This window comes from Pinus tabuliformis, chromosome 7 (genome assembly GCF_031772625.1).
Source record: "Pinus tabuliformis cultivar Carrire ecotype Pingquan chromosome 7, CPIR1, whole genome shotgun sequence".
NCBI lineage: Eukaryota > Viridiplantae > Streptophyta > Pinopsida > Pinales > Pinaceae > Pinus > Pinus tabuliformis.
The window spans coordinates 169,428,763-169,448,353 of NC_142293.1; the positions used below are offsets into that span (position 1 = coordinate 169,428,763).

At 38.3% G+C, this 19,591-nt stretch overlaps 1 protein-coding gene across 2 annotated transcripts in view; it reads left to right on the forward strand.

Moving 5' to 3' along the window:
* FY (Transducin/WD40 repeat-like superfamily protein) overlaps positions 1-19,591 on the forward strand; it is a 218,185-nt gene that overhangs the window by 37,421 nt on the left and 161,173 nt on the right. For both annotated transcript variants that reach the window (XM_089457892.1, XM_089457893.1), the window contains exons 5-6: positions 9,780-9,848; positions 10,064-10,168. In XM_089457892.1, the coding sequence (XP_089314018.1) occupies positions 9,780-9,848; positions 10,064-10,168 (174 nt within the window). The remainder of the gene's footprint in view (positions 1-9,779; positions 9,849-10,063; positions 10,169-19,591) is intronic.

A 19,591-nucleotide genomic window follows, 5' to 3' on the forward strand; every position in this document is an offset into this window, starting at 1 on the left:
AAACCCATCTACTGCAAGTAAGTATCAATCCTCGAATACCAAGTCTCGGAGCTTGCTTAAGTCTGTAGAGTGCTCGCCTCAACCGGCATACATGTGTCTCTCGCCCAAGTACCTCAGAGCCCTGTGGCTGCTCAACATCCACCTCCTCCTCTATAACTTCGTTCAGAAATGCGATCTTCACATCCATTTGATGGATCTGCCAACCCATTTCTGCAACAATAGAAATAAGGGACTAGATAGAAGTGTACCGAACTACGGGAGCGAAGGTCTCATCATAGTCAACTTCCTCTATCTGTGAGAACCCTCTAGGCACAAACCTTGCCTTGAACTTCTCATTGCTGCCATCTGCGACATGCTTGATCTTGTAGAGCCACCTGGAAGTCACAAATGACTTGCCCTCAGGCCTAGGCACCACTTCCCATACATTGTTCTTAATGATAGAGGCATTCTCCTCCACCATAGCCTCTCTTGATACCTCCTGGCTGGTAGCCTCCTCATAGCTAGTAGGCTTAGAATCAACAATGCTGGTAGCTTTGGCTACATAACTGCAAAACTGCTCAGGTGGTATACTCTCCCTGTTCACCCTCTTCGAAGGACCAACGGACTTCGCTTCCTTCAAAGGTGTTTTGAAGCCACTTGGGCCTCCTCTTCCCTGAAGAAGCTTCCTCATAGGGAACCTCATCCTCTGCCCCCTAGTTTGGTGAACTTGAAGGTCTGCCAACTGACCCCGGTGTGCCTGTACCAACACCTGTCCTCAAAGAACCTGTACTGGCACCTGTGATTGTGCCAGCTGAAGTGCCATGTGAACTCTGTACTTGTGGACTCCCTAAAGAAGTGTTCGGTGAACTTGCCATTGGTGCCCCAGATGTCACTGACACTGAAGTACCTCCTGTACCAGTTGATCCAGAACCCTGAGGTCTTGCTCCATGTACTAGACCTCCTGCTGAGGAGAAGGTTGTGACTCTCTCTCATCATACTCCCGTGATCTTCAATAGGCCCTCTCCTCCTTGAACTTCACCTGTCTGCTTTTCCACAAGAGCTTTGAACTCTTTAAAGCGATTGACGACCTCATCCTTGGTCTTCAGGAAATATATCCAAGTCCTAGAGTAGCCATCAATGAATATAATATAATACTCATAACCACCCAAAGACACATGAGACATACGACCACTAACATCAGTATGAATCAAGTCTAGTATACCTGTAGATATGCTGTTGCTCGTTGGGAATGGTAACTTGGTGTACTTGCCCAAAGCACACCCTTTGCAGACCTCATAATGCTCGACACTAAAATCAGGAACTCCAGTAGTGATATCCCTCAGTACTCTCAAAGCTCCATGATGCATATGCGCCATCCTCCGGTGCCATAAATTGCACAAGTCTCTACTGCTGGTGGTACTAGTGTAAGTGCTACTCACCAATGCTCCTGCCCACTGAAAACTGATCCTGTATAGTTTCCCATAGTGGACTCCAATCACTTTGGCTGAAGTGATGGAAGCTCCCCTGGGATGCTACAATACCTACCCTCCTGAGAAAGTGACGTCAAACCCCTTCTCCTCCATAGCAGACACTGAAATCAAGTTCTTCTTCATCCCTGGAACATACAAAACATCCATGACCTTCAAAGGAGGCAAAGACTCCCTCTCAAAGGTCACAGTCCCCACACCAATAGCTCCCATAATGTTGTCATCTCCTAGTACAATCTCAATATCAAGTGCCCTCTCTGCAAGCTCTGAAAAGAACTCTCGTGCACCTGTCATATGGCGGGAAGCCTCGCTGTCTATGTACCACACATCGGATGATGTACTCCTACTAGATGTAGAAGTAATAAATGCAAAGTCCTGGTCAAACTGTGAAGCAAACTGCTCCACCTCTACTGAAGCTGCAGTACCCTTCTTCCCCTTGTTCTTCCTCTCAGGACACATAGCAGCATAGTGTCCCATCTTCTGACATGCCCAACATTTGACTTTGGACATATCCATATCTTTCTTCTTCTTTTTCTCTTTTTCCTTAGCCCCATCTGATGAGGCCCCTTTCTTGGCCTTCCCTTGTTCTCCCCCCTGGCTGTCAAGGCTACAACCTCCTCATCGGCGATCTTCACCCCACCACTACCAGTTTCCTGTATCTCATGCTGCATACAATCATCCTAGAATCTGTCCCAATTGGGAAGATTTTCCCTAGAGGTAACAACATCTCCAAAGGCTTACCAAGACTTAGGAAGTCCCGCTACAACTATCCTGACTAACTCTGTGGGTGCAACTGCCTCACCAATAACAATCAAATCATCGTACCTGTTTGGCCCGGCCAAGATAACGAACTACACTTTCAGCCTTTGTCATACTGATGTTCTTCAATTGTTCTTTGAGTACCATCATCTTGCTCTCATTGGTACTCTGATAGAGAGTGGTTAGAGCCGTCCACATTTGATATGCATGTGTTTCCTCTCACCCGAGGAACAACATGATCCTTCAGACTATCCATCAAAATCCTTTTGCCTTTGCATTATTTTTTGTGAATTCAGCAAGTTCATTTGCAGTAGTAGGAGGTACAACCACTTGCTGCACTCTGTCCCAAACTGCTGCCTCCTCAAACACTGTCTGAATTTTGTCATTCCAAACTGCATAGTTGGATATCCCATCTAGTTTGTCCTCTATCCTTAAAAACATGGCCATGATTGCTGTCCAAAATCTACAAAACCAAGAAAATGGAGAAATGAACTTTCCAGCGCACCTTGCTGTCCCAAAAGTTTATTTTGTGTGAAATTTCACCTTGCTGTCCCAAAATATCAGTTTGCTGTCCAAAAATTCAGTTTTTTGTCCAAACCATTGTCAGCTGTCCCAAATTGCAGTTTCCAGCCTGTAGCCCTGATACCATGTTGAAATTTGATGACTAAAAAGTTTCATGCAATCCCAACCCGGTTTTAGTTTCACATTATCACTCTTCCCATAAACATACATTCAACATATAGAATTCTGGAAATGAAATTTTCAGATTAGAACACATGGGACTGTCAACACATGCTGAAAATAAATATAGACATAAACATACCAGCAACACACATAAAAATACACACAGATTTTTGGTCAACTTAGACCAAGGCAAAACCCCTTCAATCTTCTCTAGGGAAAACCTGTTAGAGAGCTCTTCAAATTTATTTATCTTTCAAGTTAAGGAAAAATACATTTGCAGACAAAACAAAACAACAAAATACAACTTATCTCTTCAGCCCAAAACTCTTTGAAAATCGTGCCCATTTTGCTTTGATTTCCATGCCCATTTGAAGCTGAAAATATGTATTGTATGGATATAGACTGTACAGATTTCCATACTGTTGTACGAACTATACAAAATTTTCAATTTTTTTTCAAAAACTTCTCTTGAACGACGTGCAACGCACAACATTAAATGCTCTTCGTACTATACCTTATGTTGTCTTCTATGCCTTGATTTCCGTGCCTAGCGTTGCCCATAAATCACTCCTTCAACTTGTTGCAACAAATTTCTCCTTTAGAACTTTTCTTCAACTCTCAGCCTCCTTTCTCCATCTGCTCATGAAGAATGAATGCAGAGTCTCTTTTCTTTTCCCCCTTTTGTTTCCCTAAAGGACTTTTGGGCAACCCTAAGATCTAATGGCTCAGATTCATTTAGATCAAGGGATGAGAATAGATGCGCATTTAATTCTCACTTTCTATTTTTTAACTCACCCATTAAATAAAGTACCCACATTGTACTTTATGTCTAAAGTCACTTTTCACTTTATAATTTAACATTGACTTTACCACTTATAAAGTCATTTTCACTTTATAAAGTCACACTCAGGAAAATAACTATTTTGGATACTTTTCCCTAGGTAGAGACTAACCCATGGGAAACCACTTGTCCAAGATACATTAAAAATCAACACACATGTGTCCGATGGCATCTGCCATGATATGTTGGATGAGCAGAAAACATAAGTCTGCAACCCTTCGCATGGTTGATGCTAAGTACATTGCTATTAGCATGGCTAGTTGTGAGGCAATATGGCTGAGGAAGCTCTTTGGAGAGTTGTTTAAGCATGTTCTACACACAACAATAATTTATTGTGACAGTAAGAGTGGGATTTAACTTGCAGAAAATCTCATGTTCCATGACAAGTCCAAGAACTTTGAGATCAAATATCACTATATTCGGGATATAGTGCAGAGAGGAGCAGTAAAACTCCATTATATAACGACCGATGACCAAATCGTTGACATTCTTACCAAGTATTTGCCGAAAGGGAAGTTCTTGGTTTTGAGAGAGCAACTTGGACTTACGGATGTGACCCTTCCTAAAGAGGGTGCTCATGGATGATGAGCCTTTGATGTGCGAGATCTTTGTCATGTGTTGACAAGTGGATCCCCCCAAGTAGCGATGAGCCTTGGATGTGCGAAATCCTTGTCATGTGTTGACAAGTTGATACCCCAGGGCAGAGATGAGACTTGGATGTGCGAGATCCTTGTCATGTGTTGACAAGTGGACCCCCCAAGCAGAGATGAGACTTGGTTGTGCGAGATCCTTGTCATGTGTTGAGAAGTGGATCCCCTCGAGCAGAGACGAGACTTGGTTGTGTGAGATCCTTGTCAAGTGGGTTATCCCCCTAAGCAAAGATGTGATTTGGTTGTGAGAGATCCTTGACAAATGGATCCCCCTAAGCATAGATAAGCCTTGGATGTGCGAGATCCTTGACAAGTGGATCTCCCTAAGCAGTGATGAGCCTTGGATGTGCGAGATCCTTGTTACGTGTTGACAAGTAGATGCTGCCAAGCAATGATGATCCTTGGATGTCCGAAATGCTTGTTATGCGTTGACAAGTGGACCCCCCAAGCAGAGATGAGACTTGGTTGTGCGAGATCCTTGTAATGTGTTGACAAGTGGATCCCGCCAAGTAAAGAAGTGATTTGGTTGTGCGAGATCCTTGACAAGTGGGTTATTCCCCCAAGCAGAGATGAGACTCTGTTGTGTGAGATCTTTATTAAGTGGGTTATCCCCCCAAGTAGAGATGTGACTTGGTTGTGCGAGATCCTTGACAAGTGGGTTATCCCCCCAAGTAGAAATGGGACTTGGTTGTGTGAGATCTTTGTCAATTGGGTTATCCTCTCAAGCATAGATGAAACTTGGTTGTGCGAGATCCTTGTCATATGTTGGCAAGTGGCAACTCCCCCAAGTCAATATAAGGTGATGGATGAATCTCCCCTATGATGATTCTTCTTTCTCAGAGTGACATGTCGTTATTTTAGACGATATAAAGCAGAGATGAGTAGAAAAAGAAAAGATCTTTTGTTGCAGAAAGAAATTTCTCTCTATCTGAGAGGGAGTGTTGAAAATTTGGCAGCTCAGGGATGAATTTCTAAAAATAGAAAGTCTAAATTAGAATTTCTAAAAATAGAAAGAAAATAGAAAGTCTCAAATATGACTTTCCAAAAATAGTAAGTCACTTTGCGTCAATTAGTGATCAAGTATTGTTGATGGAAAATCCCTTTTGATCATTAATCAATCGTAATAGTTCAATTTTGACTTAATTATCAATATTATCATTAATATTATATTATTATTCTTATGATATTATTATTAAAAAGAAATTCAAGTCACTCTATCATGACTCTCAATAATGTTCTATTACACTTTCATTATTGGCATGGCATATTCTTCTTACACTCTTTTACACAATAAAAACACATCATAAAAGGTTCTCTTACAGTTTCTTACACAATAAAAACATGTCATAAAAGATTCTTCTTACGCACTCGTTAATGCATATGTTACTCTCTCTCTTAAAAACATAAGTTACAAAGGCATGCGTACGTCCTTAATGGCATGAGTTACATTTCCTAAATGGGCATATGTTACTTTCCCTCTTAGCATGCGAGTGACTCCTTTATGGCATGGATTCGTTGCTTTTCTAAATGGGCATATGTTACTCTCCCTCGTAGCATGCGAGTTACTCCTTTATGGCATGGATTTGTTGCTCCTCCTATATGTGCCTCATTCTTTTTCCTGTTACTAGTATATTGTGAAAGAAGAATTCGAACTTGAGAAGGAGTTGGAGAGAGTTGAAGAAAATTGTAAGAGAGACATGGAGAGTAAGAGCAGAACTTGGTGAGCCAAGGTTGATTAAGTGATTTAGTGTTTTAGTGTTGATTTAGTTGAAGGGAAGGTTGATTCAATGTGTGCATCTGTTGCTGCTACCAATGATCTTCACGCTACAACTTCCTCAGATTCTTGATCTTTCATTGTACTCTGTATCTATGATGAACATTTGATTTCTCTATGTTTACTTGTATTCTTGGCCGTCTCCTATTTTGCACATGGTTTATATGGTGTATGTTCTATCTACAGTTGCTCAATTAATATTGCCGAAGAAAGAAGATTTGGAATTGATAATTGTTGCAACATAGAACATCGGAATTTCAACACAAAGTGCTCATACCCCGTACCGACTCAAACAACTTACTAACAAATTCAACCACATTGCGTTATGTAGTACTTTTGGACAATAGTCTTCCGTTTTCTTGTTCAGACATGACATGAAATCAAATACTATATTAGAGCAACTACATATCATAAAGAAAAGAATACCATATTCATCCTTTCTCCCTGCCACGCAGGGATGCAACAATCATAAGCCTAAGCTTGTCTTCATACAACAACATTTTCTCAATCCATGAAGATGTCTCTGTCCCAGCTATGTATGTCCGGACCTTATCTAGGTTGGGGTGCGTGTTTGCACCACAAGGATCCATCTGGTTGTTTGCTCACCAAGTCTAACAATAATAATCGATCAATGCAATTTGACATGCCATGATTCTGACAAAACACTTCTATACTAGAAGTGGATCTTGACACTGCTTGATGAAAATTAAACCTATAAGCAATGAATTTTTAGCACATAAATTAATTAACAAAGACATACCTTTAATAGCGATGTTTCATCAAACTAAGTCCAAAAGACTTGTTTCAATCTGCAATCATGGGTCTCCTATTCATCCACCTCAAAATTTTTGAGGTGGCCCAAGTTTACAATTATTACGCAAATAATAATAGGAGTTGGGATCTCATCAAGGGTCTGTCCCTCTGAATGGGAAGCCTCTACAATCATCATCAATCTTGTATATCATGCATCAAGACTATCATAGATCACAAAATCAAACTATATCAGGTCTCATATATCTATCACTGTCATGACAAGTTATCATCAACTATTGAATATGTCACAAATCATTCATCAATGGTTAGTGTCACATAGTTAGGGAAGTTGACAATGTACCTCCATTCAATGTCACATCTCTATCCTGTTATACAATCATTAACATCATCAAATCAAAGCATCCATTTTTGTCGCATTGTCAAATTTACCATGGTCTTAAGTCATCATAGTAGTTACAACTTATCAATGCCTTATCAAGATCAACAAGAAGATAGTTAGTAAATCCTGAGTATCAATCTTACAACCACACTATTGCCATTAGGGTTACCATACTCATTACAAGTATTGACAACAGTATCAAGTTACCGTACATCAAAGACAACATCCAGATATCCAAATATATTGGGAATCAAATTTACTCACATATGTATATGACTCTCATGCATTACTCAAGAGTCAAGAGTACTATATGAATCAAGACTTTTTTGAAGAGTAATATTCTTATCGTACCTCAGGGCTTACCTTACCATCCCAACATTGCAGCTAAATCAAAATATAATATTGAAACAATTATGCTATACTATACATACCTTGTAATATTCAGATACCTTAGCAATTTGTAGCATATCCATTTTGTCATCTTGCATATGCCCAAAATACTTTTCACTAGCTTCCAGTATAAACTTGCATCAAGTTTCTTTTCCTGTTCTAGCTTGCTCTTTCTTGCATCGACTTTTCACTTCTTGCACTGGCTCTCCTTTCTTGTACCATTTAGTATCCAGATGATCCTCAAGAAGGATCTACTTATCACATCTTCATAAAAAGTTAGAAGCATTCAAATACTCAAATATGCAGGAAGAATAAGCGATAATCTAAATGATAAATCTAAACAAGAGCAATGTCATAAGAAAATAATATAAGCTTAGAAAGTACTTATCTTTAACGAGAGGCGATTAGCTCCCTCTTGAAACAACCTTCAAGAATCATTATTGTCCATCATCCCTATGTCAATGTTGCCTTCAATATTTTCAATCGTCTTTATCAACAACTGGGCCCAACAGAGACTATCCCATCTAGGGCTACACTGAATTTGTCACAGGTGTTGAAAGAACTTCTTACTAATCAAGCTAGGGTTACAAGACTTGTAGAACTCAAGCCTTTATCATATCCAAGCCCTTATCATATCCAAGCCTTTATCATATCCACCAAACCCTAATAACTAGGTTGCCTAGGGTTTCCTTCAAACCCTAGATTCTTTTAGGTCTCGGGCGATACTAACCAATGTTAGCACTGCAAACCATTGAACCACTGGACTCTCTGAACCAACAGACCATGTAAACTACCGGGCCATGTGAACCAGTGGGCACAACAAACTGCCAAATCACCGGGCATTGAGAACCAACAGGCCATAGGGACCATCTGCTGCGGGCTATCTTGGGCCATACAAACCAAGTGCTGCGGGCCATCCTGGGTTATAGGGATCATTTGCTGTGGGCCATCATGGGATGTACAAACCAAGTGTTGCGGGCCATTTTGGGCCGTAAGGACCGTCTGCTGCGAGTCATCCAGGTGTGGGCCATTGAGCTAATAAAACAAACAATTCTGTAAACGCCAATTAAATGTGAGACTGAGGAGTGCGAGAAATGTGAGCCATGGATTATGAATGTATCGTCAATATGTGATCTGGACCATCTAACAGATATACATGTCGCAAAATTTAGTGATGCCATAATATATACATGGGCACTTAGTGCGATTCACAGTTACTATTATATGTGGCATGAGCGAGCCTTAGAGCATGTCTAATAAACCACCGTCATTGTTATGTGTGCCAAGAGTGAGATCATATGACTTATTCCAAGAGTGAGAGCATACACATCGAGATCATATATTGCAGAGATCATGAGACCATATGTCATAGAGCCGAGACCCTATACAATTGCAAAGACCATACATCATAGACATCGCATGGTTACATGACCCCTGCATGCTTGTGATCATTATCTAACATGGTATCAGAGCATTTATTATATCAGAGATTAAAAAATGTAACAGATGTTGATGCTACTTTACATGAGGATGATCAACTTAGAATATCCATTGTTTCAGGTCATTCAATTTTTAGAGACTTTCTTTAGCATGTGCAATCAGTGTAATACTGCATCTCTTCTTGAAATTGACGTTTGATTGTAATATGACATTTGATTGTAATATCATATTTCTAGCAGTTCATTGGTTTGACATTCTTGTAGAATTCTGCTATACAGATCAGTTCATTCAAAGGTTTACTTGTTACTAATACTAAATATATTAAGCTATATTTTGGATTTTTGAATGTATTGTCTGCATCTGCAGTTTGTACCATAAATTGGAAGGACTATCCTCTATAATTTTGAGCCTCTTATATATCCCAAGTGAAACTGCTTAACTTGAAAACCATTTAAGGAAATCATTGTTACCAAATATGGAGGGACATTTGTGTATTTGAGATCAACTAAGTAGCTTGTCAATTTCTTGTTGAGTTTGTATGCTTTCTTGTTTTGCCATGCTTTTTACTTTCCTGAGAGGAGTGAGTTCTAAGTTCTAACATATATGAGGAAGGACCTGGCAGGTTCGTATGTGGCAACGTGACGTCAGGGATAGTACGGTTTTGCAACCTACGCCAGTTGCAACCATAGATGTATGTAAAATGTTTTCTACACTCCATTCAAATGTGTTACGGTGTTTCTTATTTAAAATTTTAAATATTTAAGCTAATTATTTAATGTGATTTGGTATTTTTGGACCTCCACCTGTTATAATTACTTTGATTATTTTTTCCTGGGTCACTCTTTTGTGGCCAATTATTCTTGCTTCATTTTGTAATTGTTATTGGTCTAACACACTTTCTTGCAGATGCTGCCATCTGTTGCCTATACAGACAATCCGTCAACAAGCTTTGCAACCAAATTTGTGCATGCATCTACAAATAAAAATCGTTGCTCTATCAACAGAGTTGTAGTAAGTCCTGTTCTATTTTATCAGACCGACAAAGATACTATCTGTAGGTCTGGGCTAGCTCAAACTATTATATTTTGCATGGTTCTCATAGTGTATATATTTTTGAAACACCAAGAAGAAAATATTATCCCATGAAAATCCATTATAAAATACTGGATATGGACACTTTATCTCTGTTTACAGTAAAGGATAACTCATTGGGTTTTGTAGACTTTGTGCTTACATACTTTTAATACTTTGGATAGTTAGACTTGTGTGGTCTCAGAAGGGAGATGTTTGCATTGCCCAAAGCAACTTTATCTTAGATCTAAACTATTTGAGTTTGAGACATAAAGAATATTATTTATCTTTATCTTTGAGTTTGGTTGTAATGTACAATTAAAACTTGTCAGTGTGCTATGAATAATTGGTTGTTGTTATGGACTGGTCTTCCTTGTCCCTCTTCTGCAGTTGAAACTCACATGGTCCTTGTAGTATCTTTTTCTTCATCACCTTGCCATATCTGTCATCATTCATAGAATGTGTGGAGTAATAATGTAGCCATATGGCCTTGGAGGCTTGATTTATGTCAGGGCTCCTAGGCTGGTAACACTTGGTTTATAACAAAATGTTCAATAGAGGTGCGTGATTGTAATTTATAATCAATATAAGTTCTTACAGACATAATCCTACTGCTTTTGTTTTTCCCAGAGAACTCTTTTGTGCTTCCAGTGCTTCCATGATCCCTTCATCACCTATCAGGGAAAGTTCATGTACTTGGACAGCACCATGGAAATTTCAAAATAATAACATTCTGTACCCATGCTGGAAACACTGTAGAGAAAATTAGAGTGCCTTCAATTTGATAGTGGATTGTGAACAAGAGATGATCGTTTCACAACATTAATGCTTTCTATTTTGCTTGGGAAAATACTGATTTTTTCATCATAATGAGGCAAAATGCAGTTAATACCTTACATGCTTTCCATTTTATGGAATAGTGGGGAATTTGTTGAAACTATCTTTAGAAAGTTCTTTCATATATCTATTAACATCAGTTTAAAAGTTTGGATATGCCATCTTTATGTGAAGTTAATATGTTTTCAAAGAGATGGCTCTTCAACTTTGTAGTAGTAATTCCCATCATAAAAATTCTACTACCAATTCCAATGATGTCAATGTTACACGTGAGAATCCAAGGTGCGTTTGTAGAACTCTAGGGTAAATGCATTCATATACACAATGGTGTATGAGAGTAATAATCAAACCTTATTATGTATGCTGCAGCCATATGTCCCTCACAGACATACATCATGTTTCAACATAAATTTATAATATCCATAAGTGGTTAAAGCTGTTAAATCGTAAACACAGCACCTAATGTGATGTTGGTCAGATATGTGTATAATGTGATGGAAGAATTATTTACTCGTAAGGGCTATCATTCTAAAGATCAACAATCACTCTTAACATGAAATAACACTTGTTTTTACCCAGATTTTACTACTTGCTCTCTATCCCCCACACAATACAAAAATTCAAAATTTTACAGCTCAAGATTTTTATACTGAAGTAATGCTAAATGGCTGCTAACTGTGAAGACTGTGTTGGGTCTACCAGTATCCACCTAAGCACATGGGTAACCAGGTGCATATCTTGCTGGTTTTCTAGGATGGTTACCTGGTTACATTTTGTATTCTCTGTTTTATTTATCTTCAAATCCGGGGGTTTCATTGGTGCTCAATCAGACTTCTGTCTTCCTATTTTTGGATACAGAATTCTCAACTATCAGATTCCATACTCCTCTTTCTTCGAAGCGGAGTTTGGTTGTGTTGCCGCCTGTATCCACACCTTGGATTATCGCGGAGAAAATCGTCAACTCCACTTGGTGTGGCCTTGGGGGCGAGTTGTTGATTTTCTAGGGCACATGCTAGAATCAAAATTTTTCTTCAACAGATAATTACTTCCAATGATCAGTTAGCATTAGTTCCACATAGCATTCAAACTATATCATTAAACAGTTATACAGAAACAAATATCGACCAATAAACATGAAAGAGAAGTAGAAATAAACATGAGACAATGAGACAAAAGACATAGAAATTAAGTCCGAGGACAAGGAAAAGCCCACAAGGGGAAAACCGAGCAATTTTTCCTTATGAGAGAGAGAGTTCACGTTTCTTAATACATCAGAAACAACATCAAGATAAAAGCCAAACCAATACCTATGAACAAGGTAAAATCCAAACCCTCCTGAAATTTCGGCCTTTTTTTCTCCTGAAATTTGCTGGATCAAAGATAGACAAGACAAATTCGATGTGATTAATGAGGTGGAAGGCTCTCCTTTATATAGACTTCCAAGGGGGTCAAATGGTTGCCTCTTGGTGTTGATTTGGAGTAGCATTGGATGTGCTCTAGCCATGAAAATTGGTGGACAGGCTAAAGCACATGAGATCTCCAAGACCCATAAATGGTTTGAAAAGATTGTACTCGGTTTAAAATAATTAATATTTTTAATTGAGTTTCTAAGTTTAAACTTAGGAAAGATAAAATATTAATGGGTATTAATATAAAACTAGGTTAGAAGGTTCCAAAAGTCATGGATCAAGCCAAATCTAATCTTAGCCGTTGATTAGAGATTTAATCTTGGCCGTTGATGGACCAATGAGAAAAGTATAAGAAGAGGCTTGAGGGTCAGTTGGAGAACCCACTGAGGGAGACCAGTCAGTTCAATTTCTGGAGCGTGGTTAGCTGAGAAATTCGAACTAGTGGTTTGGAGCGCAGCAGGAGGCAGCAAGTACGAAACGAAGAGTTGGGAACAACACTAGAAGATCAACGCAGAGGTTGGAGAGGCAGACGCAGAGGCAACAGACTGTGTAGTCATTGGAGGGCCCGTGTGGATGATGTAGAGAGGCCCAATGTTGACGTAGAGAGGCAGGGGCTGATGCAGAGGGTTTGGGAGCTACGCAGAGGTCAGCCAGGCTGACGTTGAGACTAGGAGAAGTGCTGGAGAATTTTCTCTCTGTTGGGTAAGCCCGTTTGGCACCCAGTTGTACTGAAGAATTGCTGAATAATAAAATCCTACCTTGCTGCACCGGTTTTCCCAAGTTGGGTTTTTCCGGGGACTGTTGTCCAAAATATCTGTGTCGACGTGTTAATTCTTGTGCATGTGTTTGTTTCTGTATTATGGTGTGATAACTGCAACATAATTTATTTTAATGTTTACTGGAGGGTTTTCATAAATAACTTATTCGGAAAATAAGTAGGTAAAATAAATCAGTTGTTGTAGTGATAGAATTTTCACACTTGGTGGCCCAGCTGACCTAAAAATAGTTTGAGGCCGACTTGTAGATTTTGGAGGCAAGAATAAAAATTCAAAATTTTTCAATTTTCTTCAAGATGAAAACACTGACCATGGTTACCATATTTTCCAACACAAGTTTGTAGTTGAGTTGTTGTCACTCAAATCTCAACTCCTCTGTCTAGGTTAACTCCTAGCGAAGCCAAGGGGGGTGGACCCTATTATAATGAACAAAGTTCGTACTTCGCAATAATCTTCAAAACATTTGGAATACAAAGACATGCATCGAGGATATATATATATATATATATATATATATATAGATATATATATTGAATAGCGTATATAAAAATTGATGAGATCTGAGATGATTGGTACAAATGAGGTCCCACTTGTATAGGCAGGTGCCTTTTTATGAACGGTCATGTCCTTAAGGACATGCCTTTTCATTAACTAATTATATAAAAAAAAAATTATTATGATTATTCTTTTTTTTATTTATATTATATTATTTTTATATAAATTATATTCATAACATTGCCTTCTTCTTCAGAAAGTTTTGTCCTCAAAGCTTATTGTTGACAAGGCGTGTCATTTGTTTCTATTCACATCTTTTGAAATTCTTCGAGTTTTCATCTTCGTTGATACAAGATGATAGGATCCTTGAATGATAAACAAAATTGTCAAAGTAAGAAGGGACCTAACCATCCTAAATCAATCTTCTGTGGAACCTTGCAATTATTTGATGGTTGAGATAAATTATTATCGTAAGACTGGATTATGCAAACATCAGTATTCTTCAGAACATAAGTTTGTTGTTTATGTTCTAAGTGATAAAGATATGCAGACTGATTGAGATGTCTACTCTTGTGATTTGGATGTCGATAAAGAGTCCTTGTGATTTGATTTTCCCTTATCATGTGTGTGACAATTTCTTGATTTACTTCAGGTACTGATGTTATTGAGTTGGTTACATAATCTTCACTTGGACTTTTTATCGTCTGAACTGCAACATCTAAATGTGTTTTTACTTCAATTGATTTGTCATCTTCTTGAGTTGTATTGTTGATTGGATTGATATTCACTCCCTTTTCTTCAACTTGGACTATCGTGTTTGAAGACTTTGATACTTTTTTTGTGATAAGTTCTTCTAATTTATTTTTCAATGATTTTTTTTTATCATTTTTAAGTTTCTTAATTTGTGTCAATAATTTCTCGCTATGGTCCTTAAGGCAAGTAACTTTTTCGTTTTTGTCCATGATACTATTTTCCCTTTTCTTCAACTTGGACTATCGTGTTTGAAGACTTTGATACTTTTTTGTGATAAGTTCTTCTAATTTATTTTTCAATGATTTTTTTTATCATTTTTAAGTTTCTTATTTGTGTCAATAATTTCTCGCTATGGTCCTTAAGGCAAGTAACTTTTTCGTTTTTGTCCATGATACTATTTTCAACTTTCTTCTGCATATTTTGCATTGACTTTTGGTTTTCTTGAATAATTACTTTTGCGATATCTTTTATGTCTTTTGGTGTTACTAAATCTGGCTTCAATTTAACATATGGTAACATTATTTTTTTCCTTTTGTAGGAAAATGTCAAGAACTTCTTTTTCTAATTTAGAATGAAGGAACCTAGTGACTCCATCCAGGTCAAACCCCTAGTTATATCACTATTGTCACGAAATAAGGTTTTAATGATGAATTGCAAGACAAAAGTATAGTCCCCAATACTTAGTTGTAGATTGCTTATGTCATTGTTTTTATGTTAATTTGGCAGCTCAGGGACAAATTCCTTCATTTGGACAATCTTCCTCATCAATAAAGACCCCTTCTAACCCTTGGAAGAATTTAATTTGGTTAAGGAAACATGTTTTTTTAAGGTGAAAACCCACATGTGCACAAAAGCGCAGGTCAACTTTAAAAAGAATATGGGCACCCTTGGAAGCATATAAATACGATACAAGTCAATGTCATTTGAACACATCAGTCATACATTCATTTTTTCTACTCTTGGAGGTTCAATCTCTCTCTTCTTTGGATTGGTTTATACAGGTCTGAAATTGCAGGGTCTGAGCTTACACATGCGAGGAAAAGAAATTAAGATGGAGTAGCATGGTTGGATCGAGGAAAATTTGGCTACAGCTGCTTGGTTGATAGGTTGCTCCCTGCAATTAGAGGGCAACAACTGCACAGTCTGTTATTAGGTCTTTTTTGCGGCTGTGACCTAAGATACTGTTAACTGTTGACCACAGACTTGGAAAAGTTTTGGAAACTTTAACTTTGATTAGATTGTTTATTGGGCTCATCTCTTGGATATTGTTTAGTTGGTTTTACTGGATAGTCAAAGGATTGACTTTGACTCTTGATTGATGAATTGAAACATTGTACTCTCTCTGTTGAACATTTTAGGACAATCTAATAAGAAGAATAATTTAAAAGGGTTTTCCCTGTTGTGTGTTTTTCCTTGGTTTTTGACCAAATCTTGGTGTCTCTTGTTACTGCTCTTGATTATCTTCTATTCTACATTGCATTTACTGTTTTATCTGCAATTGCTATTTATTACTGGAAGATTGATTTGATTGCTAATTGAAGTTTAGAATCGGGCTAAAGTGATTGTAACAACATAAAACAATGGAAAATTAACTTGGTATCAGAGCCAAGGTGAAGACAAGCCTAAGGAGACAAGAGACAAGAGATAAGAGAAATTATCTTTGAATGAAGTTGAAGAAGCCTATTTGATTTGGTCAAGATGCCTACCTCTTACTTCAAGGATTTTGAGAAGCTGGTCGACTCATCAAACTTTGCAGTTTGGAAGATCAGGAGTTGGAAGTGATATTGGATGAAAATGATGCCTTGGAATATGTGGAAGAAAAGGTTCATGTACCTTCGAAAAATGTTACTATTGCTGCCAAATCCAAGTACAAGAAAGTTGAGCTCAAAGCCATGAAATTATCATTGATGGTTTGCAAGATCATTTACTTGTTTATGTTGGTAGCTTGAAGAAGTCTAAACATATTTATGACAAGTTGATCAGGATGTATGAGGTCAATAACTTGAATCACATATTCTCTTTGAAAAATCAACTCAAATAAATAAAGATGAACAAGGGGGAATTTGTGCAATCCTATATCATGAGAGTATCTCGCCTAAGGGATTAATTGCAATATACTATTGAAAAAATATCTAACAGAGAATTGGTGGTAGTGACTCTTCAAGGTCTTTCTCCTATTTGGGAAACCTTCATTACTACTCTAAGCAACAATAATGTACTCCAAAATTTAATGAACTCATTGGTAAATGCAATCAAGAGGAGACCAGGATTATTGCGAGAGGGAGAGTTCAAAGGCATGAGGAAGGAGAACCCTCTGCATTTGCTACTTAAGCCAAGAAAAGGAAATATAGAGGGAGACCATCTAATCCAAGAACTATTCTCCCGAATCCAAGGATTACAAGAGAAGCTATAGGAAAGACAAACCTCAGGTTGAATGCTTCAACTGCCACAAGCATGGTCACTATGCTCGAGATTGTCCAAAAAAGAGAAATGTTTCAAGATCCAACAACAACAATTGAGGCTTCAATAACAATAGGTTCAATGATCGAAGAAGAGGAGATGATTGAAGAAGGGATGATAGAAGAAGAAGAGATGCTCCGGATGATCAAGAAGGCCATCGTCCTCAAAAGAGGTCACAAAACTTCATGTGTGGAAACAATGCAGCTGCTAGTCAATTTGAATATATTCTTATTTTTTCTCTTTCTAGTTCTTCCCCTCTGGATTCGTATGATAGTTGGTTGGTAGATAGTGGCAATTCTAGAAATTTCTTTGAATGCCGAGAAGTTCTTTCAAACCTGGTTGAGAGGGTGACAAATTTGAAAATCATCCTTGTTGACAATACTACTCATCCTGTGAAGGGCTTTGGTTCCGTCAAATTTGATTTGTACTCCAGTGAATCTGTTCTTCATTATTTTATGCATGTTCCAAGACTAAAGAAGAATTTGGTATCCATATCTGCCTTGGAAGACAAAGGCATGAGAGTAACTTTCATCAAAGGAAAAGTCTTCACATAGCTTATGGAATCCCGCATGAGGGATGTTTTTACCTTGGGATCTAGAATTGAAGGACTCTATAGAGTCAATGGGAGACCTCTACTGACAATTGTCCACAACATCAATCATCAAAGTGACCTATGGCACCAAAGGTTAGCACATCTACATTATGAAACCCTACTGAAATTGAAGAAGTTAGTCTCTGGGATGCCTGATGTTCAAGCTAGTCATGATGGAGTATGTCTAGGATGTGCCAGTGGAAAGAAGACAAGGGGACCATTCCACTCTAGCAAGAACAAGACTAGTGATATTCTTCAACTCATTCATTTTGACCCATGTGGACCTATGCTTGTGCACTCTATTAGTGGACATCTCTACTACATAATCTTTATTGATGGATTCTCCAAGAAGACATGGATGTACTACTTGAAGCATAAGGATTAGGCTTTCTATATGTTCAAGGACTTCAAGGCGCTGATAGAGAATCAATCAGGGAAGAAGATCAAGGTCTTCAGGTTGACAATGGTGGAGAATATATGTCAAATGTGTTCGTTGACTTTTACAAGTAGATTGGAATCACTAGAATCAAGAAGGAAACTACTGTAACTTACAATCCCAGTAGAATGGTGTAGTTGAAGGAAAGAACATGTCCATAATGGAAGCTGCCTGATTTATGCTGCATGATAAAAAATGTTGAAGTTCCTTTGGGGAGAAGCTACAAATACAGTGGTTTATGCGCAAAACAGGGTTCCTCATCAAGCTTTGGATAATAAGACTCCCGAAGAAGTTTTCATAGGAGTGAAGCCTGACATTGGACATCTCAGGATATTTGGTTGCCTAGTATATTTCCATATGCCAAAGGACAAGAGGAACAAGCTAGAAGCCACTAGAAAGAAAGCTACATTTGTTGGATATTGTGAGAACTCTAAAGCATTTAGAATATATATATATATCTGGTCAAAGGAAGATCGTGTTTAGCAAGGATCTAACTTTTGCTGAAGATGTTTCCCTTGGAAACACAAGGGACATTCCTCCACCTCCTCCTGTCAAGAAGAAGGATGATGACATGGACTTACTTGATGGTTCTTTTGGACTTGAGCTGGAGAAATATGTTGTTTATGATCCCATGGAGCCTATGCGCCACATGGATCCCCCTCCATGTAATCCCCTTGCTAAGAAAATACCATTGTGGTTTCATGATACATTACAAGATGTTGAGAGACATGTTCTTGCCAAAATGTCCTTTAGAGGAAGTAAGAAGCCATGACGGTACTAGGGATACGTTGTAGCGATGAGCTCCATCATACAAGCTGGACCTCCTACTTTTGAAGAAGTAGTGAAAGAGAAAGTTTGGAAGGATGCCATGGCCAAAGAGTATAAATCGATTATGAAGAATGATGTATGGGATGTTGTTTCGAGACCCAAGGGAAAAGTCTATTGTAACTTAGAAATGGCTATAAGAGATCAAACATGGAGCTATTGGAAGCATTTAGACGTACAAAGCAAGGTTCTTGGCCAAAGGTTTATCCCAAAAAGAGGGAGAAGACTACGATGAGATATTTTCTCCCGTTGTTTGTTACACTACCATTAGATCGATTGTTGCCCTTGCTGCTAGTCAAGGATGGTCTCTTCACTAGATATATGTAAAGACGACATTTCTTCATGGCATATTACAGGAAGAAGTATATGTTGAACAACCTCAGGGATTTGTAGTGAAGGACAAGAAGACTCATGTTTGTAGTTTGAAGAAAGCATTATATGGTTTGAAGCAAGCCCTTAGAGCTCGGTATGCTTTCATTGACAATTTCTTGGTGAAGCTTGAATTCACTAGAAGCAGTGTTGATCCAAACCTCTACTTCAAAGTGGTCCAAGGTATGCCTTTGATTTTGGTTTTATATGTTGATGATCTATTCATGACTGGTAGTGAGCCCTTGATGCTCGAATGTAAGAGGGAGTTGGCCTCTGAGTTATAAATGAAGGATCTTGGTATGATGCATTACTTTCTGGGACTAGAGGTGTTGAAATTTTGAAGTTCTATGCTACAACCAAGGTTACTTGGGAGCAGAAGCGGGAGTGTGTAGCGATATTTTCAAAAGCTCT